Below are 24,649 nucleotides of genomic sequence, written 5' to 3'. Positions count from 1 at the left end.
AGAAATTTATAAAATTTGTCAAATATATTTATGAATATATAAAATTGATGCGCACCTCGTTCATACGAACAAATCATTGTTTAGCGTTTCAATCATATGAACTCATACCTGGGCAGCCGCTATTATGCGAACTACGGTTCAGCGTGGTTCCAGTTACACTGCTACACGAATTCCTACAGTCCTCAGTCGTACACGTTCCATGCGCAACTGAATGTTTCGGTCGAAATTGTTTTTTGACCTCGGGTATCCGAATGCTGGCTTCTATTATTGTCAGGGCTCATCGGTTATCCGAACGATCTTGTTTACCGATACTTTCGAATAAACGAAGTCATACTACATACATGTACATATATATATATATATATATATATATATATATATATATATATATATTAATAAATAACATGTTAATAAAGTAATTAACTTGATGATTCAGATAGGAGAAATCGTTTCACATTATATAAATGTTGATGTAAATAGGTTTAAACCTATATTTTCCCTTGATCCTCTCAGCTGTCTATCGAACCCTCCTTTCTTTATGTTACTAAAGAGTTTAAAGAGTAACCGAGTAGCCACGTGGCTTATCGACAGGAAACAGCCCTTTCTACCAACCATCCTGCATGACGACGTTGAGAAATTCGATACATTAACGGACGTTTAAACACTTTGAGATGATCGATAGATCCATCCTTCATGATACGTTTATACCTATTTAGAGCGTACAACTTATCCCACGCATTTATCAGATGTCAGTTATAACTGACACAAGGTTCGCAAATTATCTTTAATTAAATATGAATGTTAACGAAAAGATCTGATTCTGCGTATACGTAAATTTGAATAAAACATTTGAAATATCATTATCGTTTATTACAAGCAAATTTTATTTAATAGTTCATCTATGATTAATTGTATAGAATGAATCTGATGAAATTCAAACAACTACTCATTCTGTCTCACCCCTATTTCCTTGCTTTTGCGAAGTCTCGCGTTTCATCGAACACAAAAAAAAGCCTCAAATTAACAAGATCTTCGAAAAAGGTAAAAATGATCGATATAGGCCTGCAAGAGGGTGCAAACCCTACAACAAGGTGCAACGTCTGACCATCTTAAGATCGACGTTCGCTAAATTGAGGATTTCATTGGCAGACAGGGGGCGCAGAGAAAACAGTCGACGACCCCGCCTTCTATTTAATTCTTAAAGGGAGCTCACGTTGCGTGGCACGTCTCCTTTGTCAGATAATAGCTCATAAAAGGTTGCATAGGAGTAACAGGTTGCAAAGGGTACGGACGAGCAGCTTTTGCTACATAATTAAGAAGTTCAAGGGTTTGGGTTCTGCCAAGTAGGATCCTTAATTCGAGACGAAGGCCAACTTTTTCGTTCTCAGCCACCTTTGCGCAATTTGCATAATAGTGCAATTACGAAGATAACCCAGTTAGATAAACTCGACAATATCCAAACGGGGCTTCGTGTCGTACGAAATCATCTTTTTTTCAATTTTCAATTTTAACGGGGCAGATATCTGTTTCGTCTAAACTTCATTTTTCTGGTTAAATAGGATCGACGGTCGAGTATGATCTTCAGAAGAAAATTTACGGAAAGGGGTGAGAACTATCAGATTTGTTAAAATAACCGATTGATAATAATTTTTCATAGAAATTGTACGTCGAATGATATGGTTTTTCTAAAATATATGGACAAAAGTTAATCTTAATTTCTCCGCTACGGATATCATATTTTAGTCATCGATAATTCTAGCAATAAATTAAAGCGATTTTAAACAACCACCACAACCCACTAGTCACCCAACTACTGGACACGACGGACCAGATCCGCAGACTAAAAAGAAAATAAATTAAATCCTCTAGATTAAATCCTTAGTTTCTACTAAAACCAACAATATAAAACTATTATAATCCATGTCATTGTATCACGCCCAACTAAGTTACTGAAAATTCTCAACGAGAATTGACTGTAAATATTTTAATAAATAAAAAAAAAAAAAAAAAAATTATTCTGTAACCACTTGGAATTACGTCGGCAGATCTACCCGCAAAAGATACTTTTGCATATGCGGAATAATTGTTCCCGTATTTACGTAGTGAGACGGCCTTGGAAAATTGGGTTTCTGATCACCTGCCTTCGCTTGGAAATTATGAAATTAATATTGTACGAATATTAATACATACGCTTATAATACAAACTTTCAAACACTTAGCAACGAAACCGGTGGAAAATTATTTTCTCTCGCGTCGTTCATCGTAAAAATATAAACCGATTACTCATTTACTCTGAACGATGTGGATCTCATTTTAGTACATTGTGTATTATATGGGGAAAAAAGTAAAATAATGTACGTAAAAAACTATAAAAACGTAAAAAAGTACAAGTTTTAAATATTCAATGACGAAAATTATGGGCCATTTATCTTGCAAATTTACATGGACAGTATGAGAAAGGTATGAAGTAGAAAGCGTAAAAGATATGGTGAAATAACATCTGACAAACGGTAAATGAAACTGCAATGTTCAGCCTCTAAATAATATTGTACAATTATCTCATAGAAAGAATATAAAAATTCAAGTTACAATATTCAAAAATTTGGAGCAAAAATTTAACATCAGTCTCTCATTTATTCTTCTACTAAATCTCTTATCAATTCTGCTACCTGTCCAAAACGAGTATCACAGATATTTCCTTTATTTCGCTAGACTTTAAAGCGAAAATTATTCTAAGTTAAAAGAATTCTAAACTATCACCTTTTCAAGAATTCTGGAGTTCTACGAAACACATAGTAACTCCAGAATTTTGCCAAACGGCGTATCTATGCCTTTCAAAAGAACATAAATAAAATCGAAGTAAATATACGATCAACTGTTCAAACAACTTAACAACAGAATATCCATCAACCCTCTCACCAGAATCCGAAAAATCTAAAGAGTAAAGGAAATATAACGAATATACAAGATTGAATAGATTAAATTAAAATGTAATAAATTTATATTGTCCACCAACAAAAATAAGAAAAATTCCTCTGTTCTACGTGTCACACCATCGAATATTCTCTGCTTCGAACATTCTCAATTAATTCGTCCATTAAAAACAAGACAAACACAACGAAAGCACTGTGGAGTGGTTGGAAATATTGCAAGAGGCTGGAGGAATCGTTCCATCCGTCCAAGATAATTTTATTAAGCGGTTGTTGCCAGGCGGAGGTGCTCTTCCTCGCAGTCAGAGAATATCAGCTGCCTCCTGGGGTCTCTCTCGGCGTGTACAAGCCAGACGGCATTGTTCGATCAACAATACTCAACCGAACCGCTCACAACATATCCCATTCATTTCATCCACCCACTTTATATTACCCCCGTGCCCACCCCCGACGAATAAAAGGGGGAAACAGGGGTCAACGACGAGGATGAAGAAAACGCCGTGTCCGTTCTCTCTGCGGAAGAACCCGTCACCCTCTTCGGCAAACCTCTTTTTTTCTCCATAGCTTTCTGCAAACTCTAACGTGGCTTATGGGGCCAGTCTGTTCGTGACAGTTTTATCCTTTTTTTTTTATTATTGTACCGACTAGAACACTGAAATATGCGAAACTTTGTTCTCGCCTGAATAGACCAGGGTTGGAGAGGGTAAATTTTAGAATTTTTTATTCTCTGGTTTAATAATGGTCGAGGGAGGTTTTAATCTAAATGATTGTTTTAAGCGTCGTTAGTACACTATAGTTCCTTGCGCTTTTAATATTCAGTTCAGTTTAAGGGATCAACGTAGAAATTGAAAAGAAATAACAAATGTAAGATACTTTCTAGTAAATCTTTTCCTCCTGTTGTTTTAATCAAATTAATTAGGGATTTATACAGCATCAAAATTTATAGCTAGAACATGATATAGTATATTCACTTAACATCTGTATCTGCAACAAGTTTTATATTACATTTCAATATTGAATATCTACTCCTTCATAATCCCGAACACGAAATTCGCAAATATAATTAATAATCTACATTTTAATGTACTATCCATTGCAATTCGTATCTTATTCGTTCAATAAAAAAAAAAAAAGAACTTATATCACTTGGACAAGAATAAAACAGAAGCTCTAAGGTAAAGAATAAAGCGAAAAGATTATACGTTCAAACAGAAATCATCGATCATAGTCACAAACTATCCGAATAATTCCAACATAGCGTGAAACGCGATAATTTATCAGATTTAATTAAGAAATCATGACCGATAGAATGCCCAAATGTATTAAGGGATGAAAAAGAAGGCAGGTATAAGACTTCATCATCGAACCTGCGATGTATATACCTGAAATGTCTTGTAGGTGGCTTGCACCGACTACTTCTCTCCTCTTCAAAGGTCTAAGAACGTGTCTAGTGTCCGCAAGCTTATTGTTCGAAGAAGCCGAAATCTGTGCTGCACCACGTGTCTCGAAGATCCTCGAGTCAATGAAGCGACGAAACCGAGGGCGCGATCCTGAAATTTTTCAGGTAACAGGAGAGCTACCGCTGTGGCGCGTTCTTCTAGAACCACAAACATTACCAACTTCCCCTTTCTTTAGAATTCATACCCCATGGGGACTCTGAATGCCCGATATCGTTGTAAACGACATATTATAGCCTTCGTGATCTGCATTCTTCTTTAGTGGTTAAGACAAGTAGTAAGACTAACTAAGTTTCTTTTTGCAGTGAGCGTTGGAGCTCGGAGTGATAGACGTAGAATGGTTAATTGAGAAGAAAGTTGTTCCATTTGTATGAGCTTTGTTAGTATGCCAGTGAGAAGTAGGAATTCTTGTTTCTGAAGTTTCTACGTTTAGCGAGAAATATTAGCAGTAGAACTGCCAGAATCGGAATGTTCGGTTTGTAATTTTTCCCGTAGAAATTTTTTCGAAATTTTCGAAATTTACGATAGTGCACTGTTCTGGGAATCTGACTGATTTGTTTGTAAAATATATGGATGATGGTTGCATTACGTGTGCCAGTGGAAGATAGGACTAAACTACAATTAGTATTAGGAAAGAACAGTACTACGATTATTAAAGCAGGCAAACTGACCAATTTGTAATATTAACAAGAAAGTTTATAAACTTACTGGGTGTATTTTAGAAAAATTGGATAAATTTTTATATGGATAAAGACTACATATTTTCTCATATAGCTTTCATTTTGATTTCTTTGATGCAAGTTTTGTACCGTAGACAACAGTAATTCTAATTCTGGATTAACTCTCCCTGAACTAATTGGATCGTCTACTCGATAGATTTTAGCTTGAGAGAAATTCCCATCTCCAATTTTCTTTTTTTTTCTTATTGAAGTGTGTCTCGAATATCTTACATACTGGAACCTGTGATAAAATCCAGAATTGTTTCAGGGTAGTAACCTACTCTATAGACAAATCAAAACCCTATGACTCATGCAACATAAAATCCACAATATTCCTTTCACCTACGCTCCGAAACCTTACAAACAATCCGTAACCGATATCCTCCTTCAACCGCAGCAGTGCCACGCAAATTCCGGTCTGTTTCAAACAAACCTCAACAAACTGCGCTCATCCTCTCCACATCACCACTTTGCTCCATTACAATATCCACAAATCTAACCAAACAATTCCACAAATCTGCCACTGGCCATCTCCAGCCCAGAATCCACTCGAACTGACCAGCTATCAACCATAACAACGAGCCATAAAATCAGCGGATCGTTAAGATCGATTGTAGCGGGATGTTTACGACTGCGGTGCCAAGTGGCGGCGACAATGGATGCTGGTCAGCAGAACTAAGGCGAATTCTAAACGAGCAGAGCCCATTGTCTTGCCCGGGCCAGGACACAAAGGAAGATTATTCGGGCACCAAATCGATCTATCGCCGGGGCAAATTGCATTAACAGAGGAGCCCAGTTCTTTTTTTCTTTTCTTCCTTTCTTTTTTTTTCTTTTTTCTTCCCTTTTTGCGGCTGGTTCCCGGACGCGATTTTTATCGTGGCACGGAGAACACGTGGTCGCGCAGTATGGCCCCGTTAATAAAGTGGAAAGGAGGCGAACCACTTCGGCGTGACTTCGTTGTCCGAGGAACTCGGCACGCGCCAAACCGAGTCAGCTGGTGATGATCGGGCGAACGGTACCCATACGATGCTCGGACGCCATCGACAGCTTTTTATCTGGAAACAATATCTCGTGGTATTTCGGAAACGTTGTTAGCGACTACCGAGAGGCGAAAGGGATTGTAGCGTAGGCACGGGCGATTCGCAGATCGAACAAGTCGATAGATCCTGCGAGCGCGTGTGCAATTTTTTGATTCAGGATCATATGGATGCGCAGCTGTGGTAGAAGGGAAGTTCAAAATTGCAACTTGCATACGAGTATTGGTAACTTTGTGCTAGCTAGTATTTAACTATATTTAACATGTATTCGTACAGGGCGTATGACCCACTTTGAGAGGAAGGCAAGGACGGACAAAAAGAATGGAAAAATCTCGTATAAACATGCGTTCTATATAACCTTGTTTGAAATTTACAGCCAATTTTATTCAACCGTATTAAACTAGCCTCTGCCAATCGCATAACGATCATAAATCGCCACAATGGAACTTGCCATAATGTCCGCTGTAACCTCCAATAAAAATCTACCTTCCGCTTACACCACCCTTACGCAACCGCAGCAAAGAAAGCCTCGAGAAGGACCCTCCCCGAGAGCCATGTTCCTGACTACAGTATGCCACAATATTTTCTCAATTGTACGAGGCAGACACGGACAAAACGGTGGGTGCCTTTTTTCATTTCCCGAATGATGCTCCGCGAAAGATAAGAGGACACACACAGTTCAATGCTCCCCGAGTTCTAAAGCTCGCCTCAATCTCTCTCTTCTTCCTCCCGTCATCGTCATCATCGTCTTAAGTGTCTCCTACACCCCGTGTTTATCCCCACCATAACTAGCGGACAGCCACGCGCCACCATGCTCCATTGTCTTCTCACCAACAGTTCTCTCCTTCTCTTTCTGCCCCTTTCTCCCTTCTCCTTCTCTCCTCCTTCTTCTTCTCTGCCTCCACCACCTCCGTCCCTTCTTTCTTTCACTCTCCAGTTCTCTAGCGAGTCTGAAATTTTCAACATCTGTCGAGCCTCCTACCACCCTTTAATACGTTCACTTGGTAACAACGGCATCCCCGCTCCTCGGCTGCTTCCTGTGATCCCGAAATCCCAGGATCCATTCGGATACCATAGAGGGACTGTGTACTCTAGACAATGAGTCTGGTCAAAGTCTCTAGCCCAGATCGTTCAACCGAGGATTCCTATCATTTCGAGGAGCTAGTAACTGGTCTATCGTTGAATTATGCATCGTTGCGAGGGGACAAGTACATAGGAAGGTACATACAGGAGGAATTGATGTGCCGGTTTTGAAGTATCGATGAGCTTCTTCGAGTCGTGGTTGAAGATTGTAAGTGGGTTTGAGAAAGAGGAAAAGGAAAAGGAAGAAAGAGAGAAGAGAAAGAGGCGGAGGGATTATTGGGGTGGCTTTGGAAATGGGTCAGAATGCTAGTCATTCGGATTGTAAAGTTCGAAGTGGGCTGGGTAAGTCATTAAGAGGAAAAGGAAAGCTAAGAGGAAAATTGAAAGAGTATTTATCAGAGTATCTATATTATATTTATAGATTTATACAAGTTCGTGGTATTGCAAGTAATACTTGTGTAAAGATTAAACAAATTACTTTTCTATGTATTCTCGATGACTTTATATATTTCAAATATTTGAAACACAGAGTTATAATTATTTTCCAGTGAATAAATATGAAACCCACCGTTACCACGGAACGCGTATAATATTAAATTATCTTGATTTTAATGAGTTTTGTGATTTTTGCTATTTGACGACAATATCTTAGAATTCACGTTTATTCCTACGTTAATAGGATATTTCAATTGAAAAATTATCTTGGTATCGCATAATACTATAATCATACATACAATATCATAAAATACCATAATCAAACCTTCTTATCTTCCAATCGCTTCGCACGAATAACGTTCTACCATGCAGACTACCCCTAGCTTTTATCGATCCCAAGACCGCCGATCATCTCTTGTCGTATATTATCTAAACAAACCGACTTCTCCGAACCTCTCAGTCTCCTCGAGCAAACACGATTCTCTACTACACCAAAGATAAACCGATCCGAAAGCTCCGATAATTCTGTGCCCTAACGCGTCTTACATCGTCGAGTACAGCGATTCCTTGAAACTGAAACCAGCCGTCTGTAGCATTGGGAAGATGGTTCCCCGCACGAGCGGTTGGCGAAGTAATTTTAATGATTAATAATTACACGCCGCGCGTTCCCTGCGGCCGTTTTACACGGCGGCACGACATATCCTCTTGAAGAGACGTGGTGGGAACGCTGACACGCGCCTGGCCGCGGTATTGTCGCGTGGCCCGTCCGCTTAAAGAGAGTCGCGGCCAGAGGTGGGAACGAGGAGAGAAAACGTGGACAGACCACGGAAAGGACAAGGAACGAGCGAAACGAGCCACACTCGCAAGCGAGAAGGATGGCTCGAGCAGGAGAGAAGCGGATAAGTCGCCACCTGCCACGAATGGGCAGATGTGCCGGGTCGGACGCGACCGACGTCCTCGAATTGCCTCCTGGTCCCTGACAGGACCCAACGGTGGCCTACACGGAAGAGAAACACCGACGAGCAATTAAATGATAATGCCGCGGAAAGTTACGAGGCGCCGCGCCGCTCCGAAAACACCTATCGACACGTTTCCATGTCGTATCGGCTCCATCTCTGAAGCTTCGTGAAACGTCGCAGCGTAGCGGGTGGAGGTTTCAGCCGAAAGTGGAAGTTGTTTGGGTATTCGAGGTGTTGGAATGTTTGGAAAGTTTGGTTCGCAGACACGAGGGTTGGAGTTGAAACGTCTGGGAATTTTGCAAAGTAAGAGAGTCCGATTAACGTGTCGGATATTAATCTGTCAATTTTTCAAGGGTCGGTACTGTGGTGTATACATGTATTAATTTCCAACAATCACCATCAACTCTTCGATAAATTTTACGTTTAAATACGCTGCGCTGATATAATTTTTATTTCTCATATATAATTATGGCAGCCGCCTTTCGTCACTTATAGAACTATACTAATAGTTTTCAGGCGTTGCTATTTCGCTGCTTCTAGCTTCTTTACGAGCTGAGAACCTTCGTTCCACGAAGGAATATCGAAATTGGACATTGTTGCCGAGTACAGAAATCGATCGGCACCTGCTTCGTTGTAAATATAAGCCCCGTTGGCTTCGAGCTCTTCTCTTTTTCTCTCTCGTTTCTCGTTGCATACCTCGAATGACTCGAGGAGAAACGTTTTTTTCAACCACCTGTTTGTCAAGCTTGTAATAATAAAGTGGCGGCGCGTGGTCTTTCGGTAGACGATGCACTCGCTTATAGCACTCTCCATGTCTGGCGTACTACTGCTTTACTTTGGTAATAACGTAGCACATACGATTGATGTTTGGTGGTTAATAAATTAGCGCAAAGGATGTTTTACGAGCTATTAAGATATTCTGGATGATAGTGGACGCATGAAAAATGATGAGTTCTTTGTTTCTTAGCCCTTCGATAGTCTTACGATCGAAAAGAATCAAACGCGAGTATAAAAATGAAAGCAAAGGATGGCGAAACGAATGATATCGAACAATCCAATTATGATAATATCCAATCTGAATATTTTCAATCTTGGCATTTTGATATTTCATGAAAATTCATGGTGAACAATCCTCTTCTATTTACATAACGATCAATTATATCAAATATCACCATCAACCAACAAATGAATTTCTTCGATAAATGACTATTTTCTACCTTCCGTAAAAAGCAAACAAAAGGAACATTAAAATATTATATCTAGAGGAAGCAATAATTGTATACTTTCGAAAATATTCTAGCGCAAATTATAACTTAGAATGGCAAACTGTCGATGTCTTTCTGCCTCCAAACTGTTCTTGCGAATCGCTCTCTATAAACCGGCTGCCAACACGAACCCTCGCGCGTTTATTTCCTGAAGAGGGAATGGAAAACCACGTCGAATCTTTATTATTGCCGAGTGAATATGAAATCCAACGCGATCTGGGCCGATGCACCGTTTCGTAACACAATGCGCGGACGTCCACCGGGCCTTGCACACCCATGAAGTATCCTCCTCCATTCGTTGCTCTTTATTTTCATGACGAACAATGCTAGAAACGATCGAGAAAATTTTGCATATGGCAGTATGGAAAGTAGCCGTGTAGATGAAATTTGTCCAAGTTGTCTAAGGAACGAACAAATTTCTTTCAAACAACAGCTGACGCTGGATTTGTAAGATTGAACAAATTTAACAAATTATGGGTTCAAATTATTAGGATTCGAAGATTTGGTAAATTATGAATATGAAACTATATTTATTTATCTTTTCTTTTTTATAGAATATTGCTAATTTTTTGATAATATATACGTATCATATTACAAATTCATCGTCGATTATTATTCTTAAGCAGTGACGACAAATCCTGCCCGAGAAGGATAAAGAAGCATTTGCGATTATATTTCGCTGCTCGAGTGCAAACATCGTGTACGAGGGTGGAAATGGTCGCGGCGACAACGATCAAGGGGTTAAGTCGAGCCATTAGTACTTGTCCAGAAGGGACAAGTGTTAAATTTCCCACTGTTTGTTCCAACAACTTTGCTGAGTCGATGAGTTATGACATTTCTAATGTGTCTACGTATTCAACCGAGGTGCAACCCTTGCCGTAGGGCGATACTTCCGAAAAAAATGTTGCAAAAAATACACAAAAACCACAGAACCCCAAGTGTATAGCTGACATATGGATATATTTCTCAACGAAGATGCCGATCGATAATAAGTAGCAAAAGCAATCGCTAAGTGTCAGTAAAATGACCCCAAAGTAATAGCATACAAAATAAGTAACATATTTAACACACGTACATACTACTGATTCAACTTTCACAGTTTGTTTTTCGTGTCACTTTGATTTTTATGCTCATCACTGGTATCTATACATTCTGTTCTAATCACTGTTTTCAACTTAATTATTATTGCAGTATCGTATAAATAACACGTCATTCTATCAAACATATTAGTTTGTATATTATTAATTGTTACTATTACTATTGTTTTGAGTAGGTAGTATAATTCTCACACCCTATTTTCTTCTTTAGCTTTACATTAAGGGATGAAAAGCTTTATATTATTGTCGGTTTAAGACAGACACGAGCCTGAAATATTCCAAAAATATCACCCTTTTTCTTAATACTAATCAATACTAATACACTCATTACCGCAGATAGAAATTATCAAAACTCTCGCATAAACGACGAATAAAATTCGCACAACAAAAGGGAGGGAAAGAATCTTCTCTAAAATGAAATGTCGCGCAGAAGATCGAGCGGAACGACAAACTGTAGCCCATCGAGCGAGTTCACGGTTATATCTCTCGTTATGAATGCGGCTGTGGGGAGGTTCCGCGAGTCCCGTTCAGACGAAACGGTCGCGTTTGAATCCTTTGACAACGGGGTAAGCATAATTCCGCTCCATCCACCGCACGAAATTTCCTCCGAGAGTCGGCAGCTCAAGTTCGTCGAAGGGTGGTTTCTATAATTGCGAGGGTTGCCCATCATGCTCCCTTAACGAGGGATAAAAGTCTTTCTCGCGGCAGTGTTTCGCCTCTTTTCTCCCCGCGAACGTGCGTAGACCCTGTCTTTCACGCGCCAGTCGAACGCTGGAAACTGACGGCTTAATTGCGCCAAAAGGGTGTACTCGCATAATTAATCGCCAGCAGGAATAAAGGACCGCGCCCCGTTTCGAACTTCCGGGGTGCTTTTCCATCGATTCGTTCGGAAGAAGCTGCTGCAAGCGTTCCTTGGATATTTACATTACGATTTACTCTATCGTTTGTTATATATAAAGTACGATCGTTGGAAGAGTTGCTAAGAGCTTAGGATTGATTAGATCGATTGTCAAAGTAATTAGGCAAAGTTTATTTATGGAGTGATAAATAAAGAGTAAGATGTGAATAAGTAAATGTCACGTAGAATCTGTGAGGTGTCGCGTATGGGACCAGAAACCTCTGAAAGCAGAAGATAATAAATGTATAATGTACGACACGTTTTATCGCTTAGTTGAAGTTTCTTTTCAGTTTTCAACAACGAAGCATATGTGGAATATCATAATATATATATCTGGAATACAAGTGTTTCAAGTAATAACCCGAATAATGTTATATAAATATCGTCAAAATATTAATAAAGCTATTTTTAATATATTCTTAATATACATTCTATATTTTCATATCAATTATGTACTTGGAAATATTTTGATTCGTGGTATTCTTAACGCAGATTAATGCGGATTATGGTAATACATAGGTTGAGATAAGGTGTTCCAACGTAGACTTTCCATCTTTTTTTAAGACGCTCTTCTATACTACAATTTTGTTGCATTTCATCTTTCTACTATATCAAGAAATCACTAAGACGTCCACGGCATACATTTAAGTATCGCTCGTCCACAGATAAAACAAAGGTACTGTAGCGAACATATGCAAACAGCTACAATATTCTTCAACCAGTTAACAATTAACAAAGACATTTTCAATGAGAACAATCTCTTCATCGCACGAAATCTTACAAAGAGAGATGAAAATTACTGCTATGCAGAAACAAGATAACAAACAAAATATACAAATTTCACTTTCTACCTACAGCTTCCACGACGATTGGATATCACGTTTTTGGTTTTTGTATCGCGTAACGAGCTACACTTTCGGGTCTTCGAAACGTCGGAGCAAGAGCGCAGCCCGACTGCCTCTCGAAAAACCAAAAGCGTGCCAAAACGTATAAACGAATGAATTGATTTATTCGAAAGGAAGAGATATTTTCGACGTTCTTCACGGTAACGATCATCTAAGTAGACTATTCTGTTGTTTGCTACGGTCGAGTGGAAATGGCGCATTCTCGCGACCATCAAAAACGGAAACCGCGAGATAGCGATCCGCGAAACGGCGACACCGACGCGGTTACGGGGAGGGGGAGGTTCCTAAACCGTCGTTCCCCTCTTAAAATTAATCCGCGAGGGTTGCAAATAGCCTCTTTGACGAGCGGCCAATTCTCTCGCGCGAATCGCGTGGATGCCACTCCCTGCGTACTTTCGCCTATTCTAACGAGGAGAAGACGGAGAAGAGGAAACGAGAAGAAAGAAACGCAGACGGACAAGACCAGACCAGTGGTATAGAAACGAATTTTACACGCCCGAACAATCTTTCTCTTCCCTTGAGCAATTTTTTTCCCGCGTCTATTTTGGTACAACGAGAGTGTGTTTAGATGTGTTAGGTGTGTTTGAAACGACACAGATAACGTTAAACATTTATAGAAAAATGTCAGAAACGTAGCGTAGACAGATTAATCGATTCTTTCGTAGATTTTTTCAGAGATTTATTTCAGTAAGGTAAAGCGCGTAGAAATAACGTCAATCGTTTACATTTATGGAAAAACCTAACGAACGTAGTGCGATAGTTTAATCGATCCTTTAAGCGTGTCTATCACAGGAGAAATAAAACGATAGATGTAGACAAGATTATTACTAACCACTTAGGGAATTTTGTAAACAATTATTTGTAACGTTACGTTCCTTGTAAAAAGTTTCAGCGCTGGATATTGTTGCGAGACGTCTTTGTAACAATTGCGTTCCATGCATCGCGTCTGACCCCATTCAAAAAGCATTCGCCTCGATCTTATCCTCCCGTTAACTAGAGTTCGATTCGACCGAGAAAAGTTATGTAACAAAAGCGAATTTAAACAAAGTAAAGGTTAGAACAAGTTGGCCAAAGTTTGATCATCCTAAGAGACTATCAACTTGTAATAAAGATACACGAAATTGTAACGCGTATACTGTAGAAATAACTACTCTTTAAAGAAGCAACAAATCTTTGGAGTCGTGTTATCGTGTTATCGTGTTATCAAAAATCCATAGAAACCCTATTCGATATTCCTAAGGCAAGTAACAAAAGTATCAAATTCATTTTCATTCATTCATTCGATGTAAGACTTATGAAACGTGCTAGAGACCATTTTTCTCCTATCGTAACAAGAAGGAAGCTCGTAAAAATCTACCAAGAAACCTCCTTCCCTCTCAATATTGCTAAAATAAGTAGCAAATAATACATCAAACTCATCTTTCCCAGATTACGAAACAGCAAATCCTTATCTTGCTACGTCTCTCTTCCATGTTACAAATCGATATCTGATCGATACAAATACTAGTCAGCGCGTTATTTAGCCAAAATTCTCTTCGCACTAAATATCCCTAAAAATAAAAACCATAATAAAAATAATTATTTTCTGCAAGACGATTTGAGCCCAAAGGAGAAGGAAAATTCATCGAGTCCCTGTTTCGGACAAAATCGAGATATAAACGATATGACGAACGAAAACCTGATCCTATACCAGTGTCTGGTGGAGGATAAGACGAGGAAACTGGCTTCGATGCCACGAGAGCGACACCGAACACGGGGCCCCCGATGAGAGTAGTCGCAGTTCGCGCCCCGTGGCACGAGAGGAACCTTTTCCAATTGACGTCATAGACGCACTCTTTTGCCCTTTTTTACCTCCCCCTTTCGTCCTCGCTGGCCCCACCGACGTCGGTGCAACGGGTTAAGAATACAGCGTGGCGGGATTACTTTCGTCCCGTGTGTTGCAACGTTCTGCACTGGGAATAGCCGGTGGCCAGGGCTGAATTAACAGCCCGCTATCGAGACTATATATCCGTGTTTTGTGCTCCTCCTCGAATTCTACGCTCTCGAAATTCCACTGCCTCCCTGGCCAACCCCGGCTTTCCGCGCGCTTCCATCTCTCTTTTACCATTTTTATTCCCCAACTTTTCGACCGGTTTCCCGTTCGATGCTATTTTTCACTCGGTCTGCTCCACGCTGCGAGGATCTACGACCCTTTTTCACGAGGTCTATCGCGTCTTTTTCTCCGCCACATCGTCTAAACTTTTCGTTTATTTCTGTTCCTCGACGAAATTCTCCTGTGTTCCTCTTAATTCGCGATCCTTTTACAGCCGCGTTAATTACGTGTTTCAATTTCGTGAGAAAGATTGCTTCCTTTCTAAATATCTTGATGATTGTAAAGTTCTAAATTTCAGTCTTATAGGATATCTTTCGTAGAGCAAGGTTTAATATTAAAGTATAATCTAGCGGCAGAAAGCTGTGTCGAAGGTGTATGGGAGAATGTTAGTCCATGTTAGTTCTGGTGTTTCGCATACCACCTAACGTTCGAATAAAAATTCTCAGTGTTTCACGCAACCGATCAATCGGACTCGTCGCTCACTCGGATTCCCAGTTCTCTTGTATATAATAATTTCTATATTTCTCACTTTTGCGTTGCTTCATTATCGCCTGTTTGTATTTGCAAGAATTAAAATTCGCCTATCTAAAATAGGATCGTTTTTAACAATCCTCAACTTCGCAACTGTGGAAATTTCTAATCGAGAGATTATGAATCACCACGGTATATAGCTAATATCGCGATAAAGTAACTGTTGAACGCGGTATCGGAGGATGTTAAAACAGTGGTGTGGAGGAAGACACGCAGCAGACGGAAGTGGCAGACGGCTGCGAGGACGATGGCCCATACGAACACGGAAATACGTGGCGGTGGCATATGCATAGTTGAAGCACGCGACCAGTACACACGTGTCTCTATGTAAAATACTGGCTCACGTGTGCAGCTATCTCAACACGGTAGATATTTTTGGGTGCGAGATACCACAGTTCCTTATACCGATGTATCTGTCTTTTCACATTATCGTACGCTCTCTGCTCGAGTTCGTGCGTGAACACGCACGAATTAACACGCATAATGAATATATTATATATTAACACGTGGAACATACACCCTTGACATTAAACGGTAGAATACTTAATGAAAGATCTTGGACATCTAGACCTGTTGGACATTCTTTTGCTAACGGTAACAAATTTTGTGATAAAACGATTAAACTTCACAAACGCGTAGGTGCAATATATCGGCTTGCGCGAAATGTTTCTTTCGCTTTATAAGGAAATAATAGACGCACAATGTTTTTTTTTATATTAGTTTATTGAATTATGCACGAACGTAATGATAGAAATATAACGAAATGGATCATACTTAATTCAATAAAATAATATAAAACAGAAATTGTCGTTCATCAATTCTCGTATTATCACCTTACGAAACGAAAGAAACTTTTCGGACAAGCTAATAATAATACGATACATGTAAGTATAATGTGGATAACTTGAGCGAAACGTTTGGAAAATTGGAATGAAGTTATATATTTATATAGGTATTAGCGATCGCATCTGTTCGATTGTATTTTAATCAAATTTTGTCAAACGGTGGTATTTTCTCGGAAAGAAGAAAACGTGTGAAACGTGATTTCTAACGCAGAGATTTTCGCTTAATGTTCCTTTGATTTGATATTTGTTGCGAGAGTAATTCTATTCAGGGAGATTTAAGAGGATGTGTTTGACGGTAATTTGACAATTGCAGATGTCGCACACTGATGAGTTAGATTTTGGGATTAGATATGCATGTGCGAGTCTGGCGTGTCCAATTCTAAGTCTGTTTGATACAATTTGATGTCGATGACCGACGTTCCTGGTAACTGGATCCTGGTTAAAAATTCAACGTTGATTTCGCATACGCATACGAGGCTGCAGAGTTTTTCCATACGTTACGGTTTCACGGCAAGTTGCTAGGTTTTTATAGATTACAATTACGTAGCTCGATTTAGAAAATTGAAATTGTACGCGTTCTTTGCATGATCATTTCCTCAAAAACACATGTTCCGTGCCGACTAATAGCAAACTTTCTTTACATGCAATATGTGTTGGAGAAATCATGGCGAGCTTAACGTTGCACGCAGTAAAGTAAAAAGCCAACCGACTAGATTAGAACAATTCTTTCAAAATTCAAAGATACATCGATCCTTACGATTATTTTTCAGACATCGATCTGTAACAATCGTAGACTTAATAAGCGCGATTTAAACAAATTTTTCACGCTCGTGAAAATGTCCTGGAAATTTCTCACTCGTTCGCCGAGAGAACAGCCAGAAAGTGATTCGATATCTGGTAACACGAAACTAATCAGTGACCCGCGAATTACGCCAACGCTTAATGGTTCGGATGTTCTGTCTAGTAGCCGGAAGTGGCGCTAAATTAATCCGGTGCCTGTAAATAAATAAGACTAGCAGCGGCTCGTGAATGGTTCAAGTCGAACCCGCAATCGTACAGCCTGGAACCGTTTTATTTCTGGTTACACGCGCGTGTGTAGATTCGTCTGTTTCGCCTCTCGTTCAGCCGAAGTGACGCTCGATCGGAATCATCCGTCAATAAACTACATCCGTGCTCGTGCCATCGCGAAATACAGCTCGTTTCGACTGTCTGTTCGCGAAAAAGGTCACGCTTCACGGCTGTGTAGGGCGTGGAATATAAGATCGTTCGTTTTACGAGCAGAACGTCTCGTTTATCGCGGTTTATCCATACGAATTTGGTTGTTGTCGGAGGTTTATATCATTCGGTTGGCATCCGCACCTGCTTGTATTTCTACGTTTTTTTCTTCCATGATTGTCGATAAAAATAAATTTAACGGCGAAACGCGTGGTTATCGTGGCTGTTGTATCGTAGCGTAGAAATTGAGATTCTTTAAGCACCACGATGGTGGAAAAATTTGCTCAATTCTTGCTCTTTTACTTTCCTTTTGGAAAAATCGTGGTTATTTTTTAGACATAGTCTTTTCTTACGATTAACAAGGTTCTGTATGCTTGCGATCGAATCTGATCTGTAAATCGTCATATAGTTTCAATTTCGAGAAGCGAACAATCCGTGTGCATCGATTATCACGCTCTGTACGAGATGAAGCCTCTTCAACGCGATAATTCATTGCTTAACGCGATGCAATTTTGCAAACGATTAATTGTCATCCTTCAAAATTACACAGAATTTAAATCGCTCGAAAATATTTGTAAGTTAATTTGTTCGCATGTTTTCCACGACTCGGTTAAAGAGTCTCCAGATTTCTATCGATTCCACGCATTACTAAATTCCTATTTGCGTTACACGTAAACTAAAACAAACTATACGATTTCCAAGTACGTAAATTGATCGACCGTCTCCCGAAACCTTAAATTTCTCAGGCATTTCACCTAACAAATCGCACGTGTTTCCTGCGATCCACCGGCAGTTTCCAAATTTCCATCGATTTTACAAAGTGCCACGAACCTCTACCTGACAATGTCTCTCGAGTCACAAACGACTGACAGAGGTGGTCGCTCAAGCGACTCCTGCGCAACATAATCTGTTTCTCTTTTCTTTGCCTGGCAACCTGGCTTTAAAGCACACGCAACTGTTTCGCAGATTTTCTTTTTCCCCGGTTGCACAGGAGGACGGTAAATAGACGAGCTTTAAAGGCGATTCATTGTGCGACGCTTCGGCCTGAGATCAGCTGGGCCAAGACGCGTGGGAGGATCCCTCTCGCTGCTTAGATTTATAGATCGTCTTTCTCTGGCCAAGAGATGTTGGCGAGACGAAAACATCGCCGTGAATCTGGGAAACTCGACGATCGAGCGGGACAACGCTCGAGATTGTGTAAGCCACGCGAATCGCGTAACGAAAACGTCATCGGCCACCAGACGATTCCGATTACCCGGAAACGACGAGCTCTTCGAGACGCTTTATGGCGTTGACACGGTTGACGGAGTTTTCACGAAATCGAAGGAGCACGGATTTTTACGCGTTTTTATACTTTTACGAACATTACTAATTAACGAATGGGATTCAGGTAGAAATTTGTTTCGTCTGTTCATGTGTGTTATAATAAATATTTTGGATATTTTAGGTATTATGTGGATCGTGCGCATTTTTGCACCTTCAATTTCCCTTGAACGTTTAAAAATCCGCAGTCTAGAAAACAAAATTTTATTGACGTTCGATTGATAATTAAGAGAGGTCTGAAGAAATAGTGTTCGAAAGGATGCGTAGGCCGGCAGTTGTTATGCATTTATGGAAAATTTACAGAATTTGCAAAATTTCTCAGAATGCTCAAAATACGATCCAAAGCATGATGATTTTTGCTTCTTTATAATCTTGATAGGTAAACCAATTTTCTACCGAGTCTCTAGCTTATTCGTTGTATATCAAAAATAAGAAATAAAGCTATGGAATAAGAACGAGCGTATTCATGACTGGACTGCATGATTTGATACATTTATGGAAGATTTAAAGGTACAAAAATACACACAATGAACGTAATATGTACATAGGAATATACATAATATCCGAAGTAGATTACTCGTTATAATATTCAGCGTGTAAAACAATTCCATTTCTTCACTTGTATGTATCTAAAAAAATAAAAAGTTGCATAAATATCCGCGGTATTAATTAAGGTAAAATATGGAGATCGCAGAAAGAAGAACACGACAAGTCTATTTGCATTGATTTTCTAATTTGAACGCTACTTGTTGGTTGGAGAAGAGTATATGCATAATTTAATTTTCTAAATGGATAAACTAAGTTACCTCTGACACGAAAACGTATGCAGTTCTCATCGATCATGAATCTCCAACGAACTTCTTACTTTGTTTCCTCGACTTTACGGTCCACCCAGTAACCGTAAAACTTCTTTTCGCAGTTAATAACCAAGTTTTCTGAAACTCCTGTGTGCATTTAATTTCCCTCGCCAAGTTTTCGAACTCTTGCGTAACTGCGCGCTCCAAGAAATATGAAAAATTTGCTATTACGTGATTCCTTCGTTAACGATTCGCGCGATTGCATAAATAACAAAAAGAAAGTTCGCACATTTGCATGAAATCTGACGAACCACGGACGATCGACATATTCTAAATACGATTCAAAATACTGTACCGTAAAAATGGAAAACGTAAAATTACGCGATTAATATTCCCTTCTAAAAGGAACACAGTAAGCACGTAATTTCGCCAGTGAAATTTCTATTCATCTTTCTCGAACGTATTTCTAGTTACGTGCTATATTAAAAACTCTATAAAAACTGAAAACCACGTTCTATTTCAAATTGACCAGACGTCCATCCATTTACGTATTTCCATTAATTAATCTCCAACATAGAATATCCAACACGTTATTTCTATTACATAATTGTCTTACCGCTATGATACAACAGGAAGATGGTTTATTATAGAAACACGAGCTTGACAAAACTCTTTAAAATTCTCATCTACACGCCACACACATCCATCGAATCGAAGTAACAAAATTCTCGGTAATGTTAACCGAATCCTGAAGTGTTGCAATTTAAAATTCTCATGCGACGTCAAAGTTTTCCTAAAAATAGGAAATGTCCTAGAACCCAAGACATCTGAACGAGAAGTGTAATCGCGGAAGGTTAAAAAGACTCTTCCATTACTTGTTGCTTATCTATAAATAATCCAGTGGCGGCAAAATTACTCGGTGCGCAACACATTCGCCCCGCCGTCGGTTTTCCCGCACAAGTCGGAATTAAATTTCCAGATTCATTAGCCCCTGTGGCGTGTCTCGTGACGCACGAGACGGTTCTCTTTTCTCCCTGTCTTTCCTCGGCTCGCCCCGTTGCTCCCTTTCTCTCCTCTTGCCACTTCAAAATGGCCACACGCAACCGGCATAGCGTCTTCTGGTATAAATACATATGAGAACTGGGTCGCTGCCCTGAACCCCAGTCGCTGCATCGTCTACGAGTTTTCCTCCGTCGTTCCCCGGAAGTTTTACCTTTGACCTCGTACACGTCGCTACGTTTCCGCTCGTAATTAATCAATCGCCATTCGCGAACGTAATATCGATTACGTTAACGAGGCGACTGACACTCTTTTCGAATTGCTGCCAATTTCGCCTTTCCTTCATTCGTCGATTTTCCTCTTTTCCTTCTGAAACGATCGAATTAGTTAAAGGTTTTTAAACGATATACGAGTCCGCTATGATACCCGGATTTTCATATCTCAATCTCGGTTTGATTTTAGAAAAAGGAAGAGAATTTCTGACGTTTCCAGAGGATGTTCATTTAGCGTAAAATCGAAACCAGCGATCGCGTAGATACCATCAATGAGAATCTTAATCCGAACTGAAGATATCCTCTGTTGCAACGATACAATTGCAAATCGAAAATGACGATAAGAACGCGATAGGGTTAAGAAGTATTAGAGGATTAAGAAATTTGAATCGCCTGCTTTTCCGAAAAATTCGCGTACAGCTCGACAACTACTTCCCAGAAATTTCTAAGGAAACTTCGAACAAGTTGAGACTGAGGAAGAGGAGAACGGGCACTTGTATTTTCTTTAAAACAGATACAAGGATCTCGTACAAAAGTTTCAGTTTTCTCGGAAAGCTACACGTGTACAGATGCGAAAAGTGGATGATGCGAGGAAAGAGAAACGTCACTCGTGTCTTTTCGAAAATCGCTAGATTTTCCTACGGACCCGCTGTGCTCCGAAAGACGCAACGAGCAAGTACAATGACTCGTGCCTCGTGCCGAAAATTAAACGAAACTGAAAAGCGAAAACACGATCCGAAAGAAAACCACGATCGCCTCGGAGGTTCAGAGAATAAATTCTGAGAATTAAACATTTCTGAGAATAAATCCACCAAGAAGAAGCCTACGAAGCCACGAACAAAGAATCGTAGGGAATAGACAAACTTTTCTCAGAAGTTCATCCTATCCAATTGCATAAAAACTGCAAAGAATGCAGAAAAGAAGGCCATCGTTTGGGCTATTCCGATAGTTAAATCGACCGGTTCTATCAGTTTTGGTCGCGTGACGTCTATTAGATTAATATAAGAGCGGCGCGTTGGCTACCACAGAAGGATTTCTTGGACCTCGAGAGTCGCGGTTTTACGGCTCCGAATCCCGAGAGCCGTGTGTCTGCCATATGACAATAACATCTGTGGCCCACGCCAAGCTATACCTTGGGGTACCTGTGTTTCAAGCCACTACCTCGCATACCATCTTGCAAGCCCGAACCATCGTACGAAATGAAATCGAAAGGTGTTGCCGGTTTGCTGGTACCGATGGACGCGCGGCAAGAAACGCAGCTGGCAAAATATTTGTACGGAAGGGAAACGTCTCGTCCGCCGATCCTCGATTAATTAACAGAACCGGTGATCTGTTTGTACGGATGATTCGCGTGAAAACAGGGAATTTTGTGCGGTGTTGGACGAAATTGCCAGCTTCTTTAGAGAGGCGATGCTATTTTAATAAATTGTGAGAGCGTTAATTAAGTATATAATACAGTTTCAGTACTCTTTCACCGTAAAAGTATTTATACGGAATATTTTTAAGGTAAGTGGAAAATATTGTATAAAAATTGAGAGACGTAAGGAATGAGACATTTTTTAAATAAATCACCGATCATCACTAATAATCATCTATACGTACATCTGCGTTCTACATAAACAATATACATTTTAATGATATGTGATTATTTAATTGCGGGTATTTATGCAATTTTGTCGTAGGTAGAGGTTTGTTTCGGCTGTTGGATATTTTAAAGAGTGCTATTCTTTGGATATTTTATATTATGTAATGGAACATCAAATTTCACACGAATGCGTAAATATCCGCAGCTTATAGAGTGTGCATCTAATTTTCATTTTATATGTTGATTTAGAGTATGGGTAGATATATTGTTGTGGATACGTTCGTATTTCATATTTTACTTTTAAATATGAGATATTATTTGGTTAATGAATTCGCCGATTCCCATATGCTTTTATTTGTAATATGTCCAGCTGCTGTGTGCATTATAGCAAGAAAAAGTTTTTTATTTGATCGTAACGTGTTCTCGTTGTTTGCCTGTTTCATTATTAAGATAATTGGACAACGATACGAAGCTTTGTTGATTTTTCAACGCATAATGCTTCACCGAATGCGAGGAAAATATCTGGATAACTCATTTTCCACGAATATTCGCCACGAATAATAAAAGCTTAATCGTTTAGTTATCAAATTAAAGAAAACACAACTAAGAATTACATTAGTCGCAACTTAAAGAATTTAATTAAAAAGTTATGACAAATGTAATTAATATACTAAAACAGATTATATATCAGTAACATATTAATAAAGAAAGTACATATAAGAAGACTAAATGAAAGAATTACAAATAATTACTTTATCTTTTTTATTAATTTAATTAAATAATTCTTTCCGAAACCAATTACTACATTCTTCGTATTACTCATACTGTTGTTAACATTTATAAATAAAGAATTTAAATTTTGCAGTGGTACAAAATAATATACTTTCATCATTACCGGCGAGGTAAATTGCGAATGTACATACTTCGAAGCAGATGTCGCTTACGTACAGTCTATTCGGATGATCGGTCGATAAAAAAGGGAAATATATCAGCTAATCTCGAATTTAAGAATTAATTGTGTATTTTGTTACATTATCAAAGGATCTGATCAATTATAATAATATCTAAACTATCTATTTTCTTCCACACATTTCTTCTCGTATATCATTTCGGCTATTAAACTATGCTAATAGTAATTAAACACCCGATCAAGTATTTACATATATTTATATTATTACGCAACTGAGCTTCTACATTGAGCTGATATAATTACAACTATGTATAGTAACATTTCATTAAAAAAGTACGACATCTAAAAACTACAAAAGTCATTCATGTTCAACGATTATAAACAAACTCTGTCGGCTGTTGGTGTTGGTCTTGAAACGACTCCATATCTATGGAAAATTACATAAAGAATTCCGATAATTCGTCGGCAATTCGACCGACTTTAACAATGGAAAAAAACAAATGCATTGTTGATATCCTGAATGTACATGCAGTCATAAAATTCATAAACCGATATGATTGGCGAAAAAGTATCGAACTGGCCGATCAGCTGAATTTAAAAAAGAACGCTATGGCGATAACGATCGTTTTGCGCACATTCAACCACTGCGGCAGTTAAATCGACAATCGATGACGAGCAAACGGTATCATCGAAACGAGGAAAAGAAATATCGGAAAATGAAAGCATGACGACGGAAAACATCGAGATGTCACGTAACGCGGTGTCACGATAAAGTCAAGAAACGATTCCGCGATCACCGTTACATCGATGTGACCATTGACATAACCTCAAACGCCAGCGTGTGATCGTCGGAATTAATCGAGAGAAAGCTGGCGTTGTCTCGGCGAGAACTCGACCTGGCCGAGAAGGTTCTCGCTGCAAACGACGCAATGCCACGGAAAAAGTCAACGAAACTTGCGCAGGAGCTGGCAGCAAAGTCAAGAGCCCTTGCAGTTGACACATGTCAAGCGTTCAGTGCGATTCGAAAAAACGTCGGGAGGGCCGACAACACACGATTACAAACACGGATGTGAAATCGAGGGACTCACCGCTGTGCCCGGTGTTGCTCGACGACTGGCCCATTATTCTCACGCCGACGGTGATGCCAAGCACGAGACAAAGCACTCGGTGATCGCGGCGGGCTCACGTGAAAAACCGGATGCATGAGTGCGCGAAAGACCGACACATTTTTCGAAAAATACTATCACATCGTGTACCCGCAGTGTCGCTACGACAGAGACGGACGGCCGCTTCGG

General features: G+C 39.5%; 1 protein-coding gene across 3 annotated transcripts in view; it reads right to left on the bottom strand.

Moving 5' to 3' along the window:
* LOC100646726 (protein neuralized) overlaps positions 1-24,649 on the bottom strand; it is a 121,216-nt gene that overhangs the window by 88,408 nt on the left and 8,159 nt on the right. The window contains exon 1 of one of the 3 annotated variants that reach the window (XM_012317253.3): positions 24,443-24,568. The exons of the other annotated variants lie outside the window; for them this stretch is intronic. Coding sequence (XP_012172643.1) covers positions 24,443-24,476 — 34 coding nt within the window. The 5' untranslated portion in view covers positions 24,477-24,568. Of the gene's footprint in view, positions 1-24,442; positions 24,569-24,649 lie in introns of those variants that run through there. 3 annotated transcript variants of the gene reach the window in all.

This window comes from Bombus terrestris, chromosome 15, assembly GCF_910591885.1.
Source record: "Bombus terrestris chromosome 15, iyBomTerr1.2, whole genome shotgun sequence".
Taxonomy (NCBI): domain Eukaryota; kingdom Metazoa; phylum Arthropoda; class Insecta; order Hymenoptera; family Apidae; genus Bombus; species Bombus terrestris.
The sequence above is the reverse complement of the archived record's forward strand: the minus strand, read 5'-3'. Positions and strand labels throughout refer to the sequence as shown.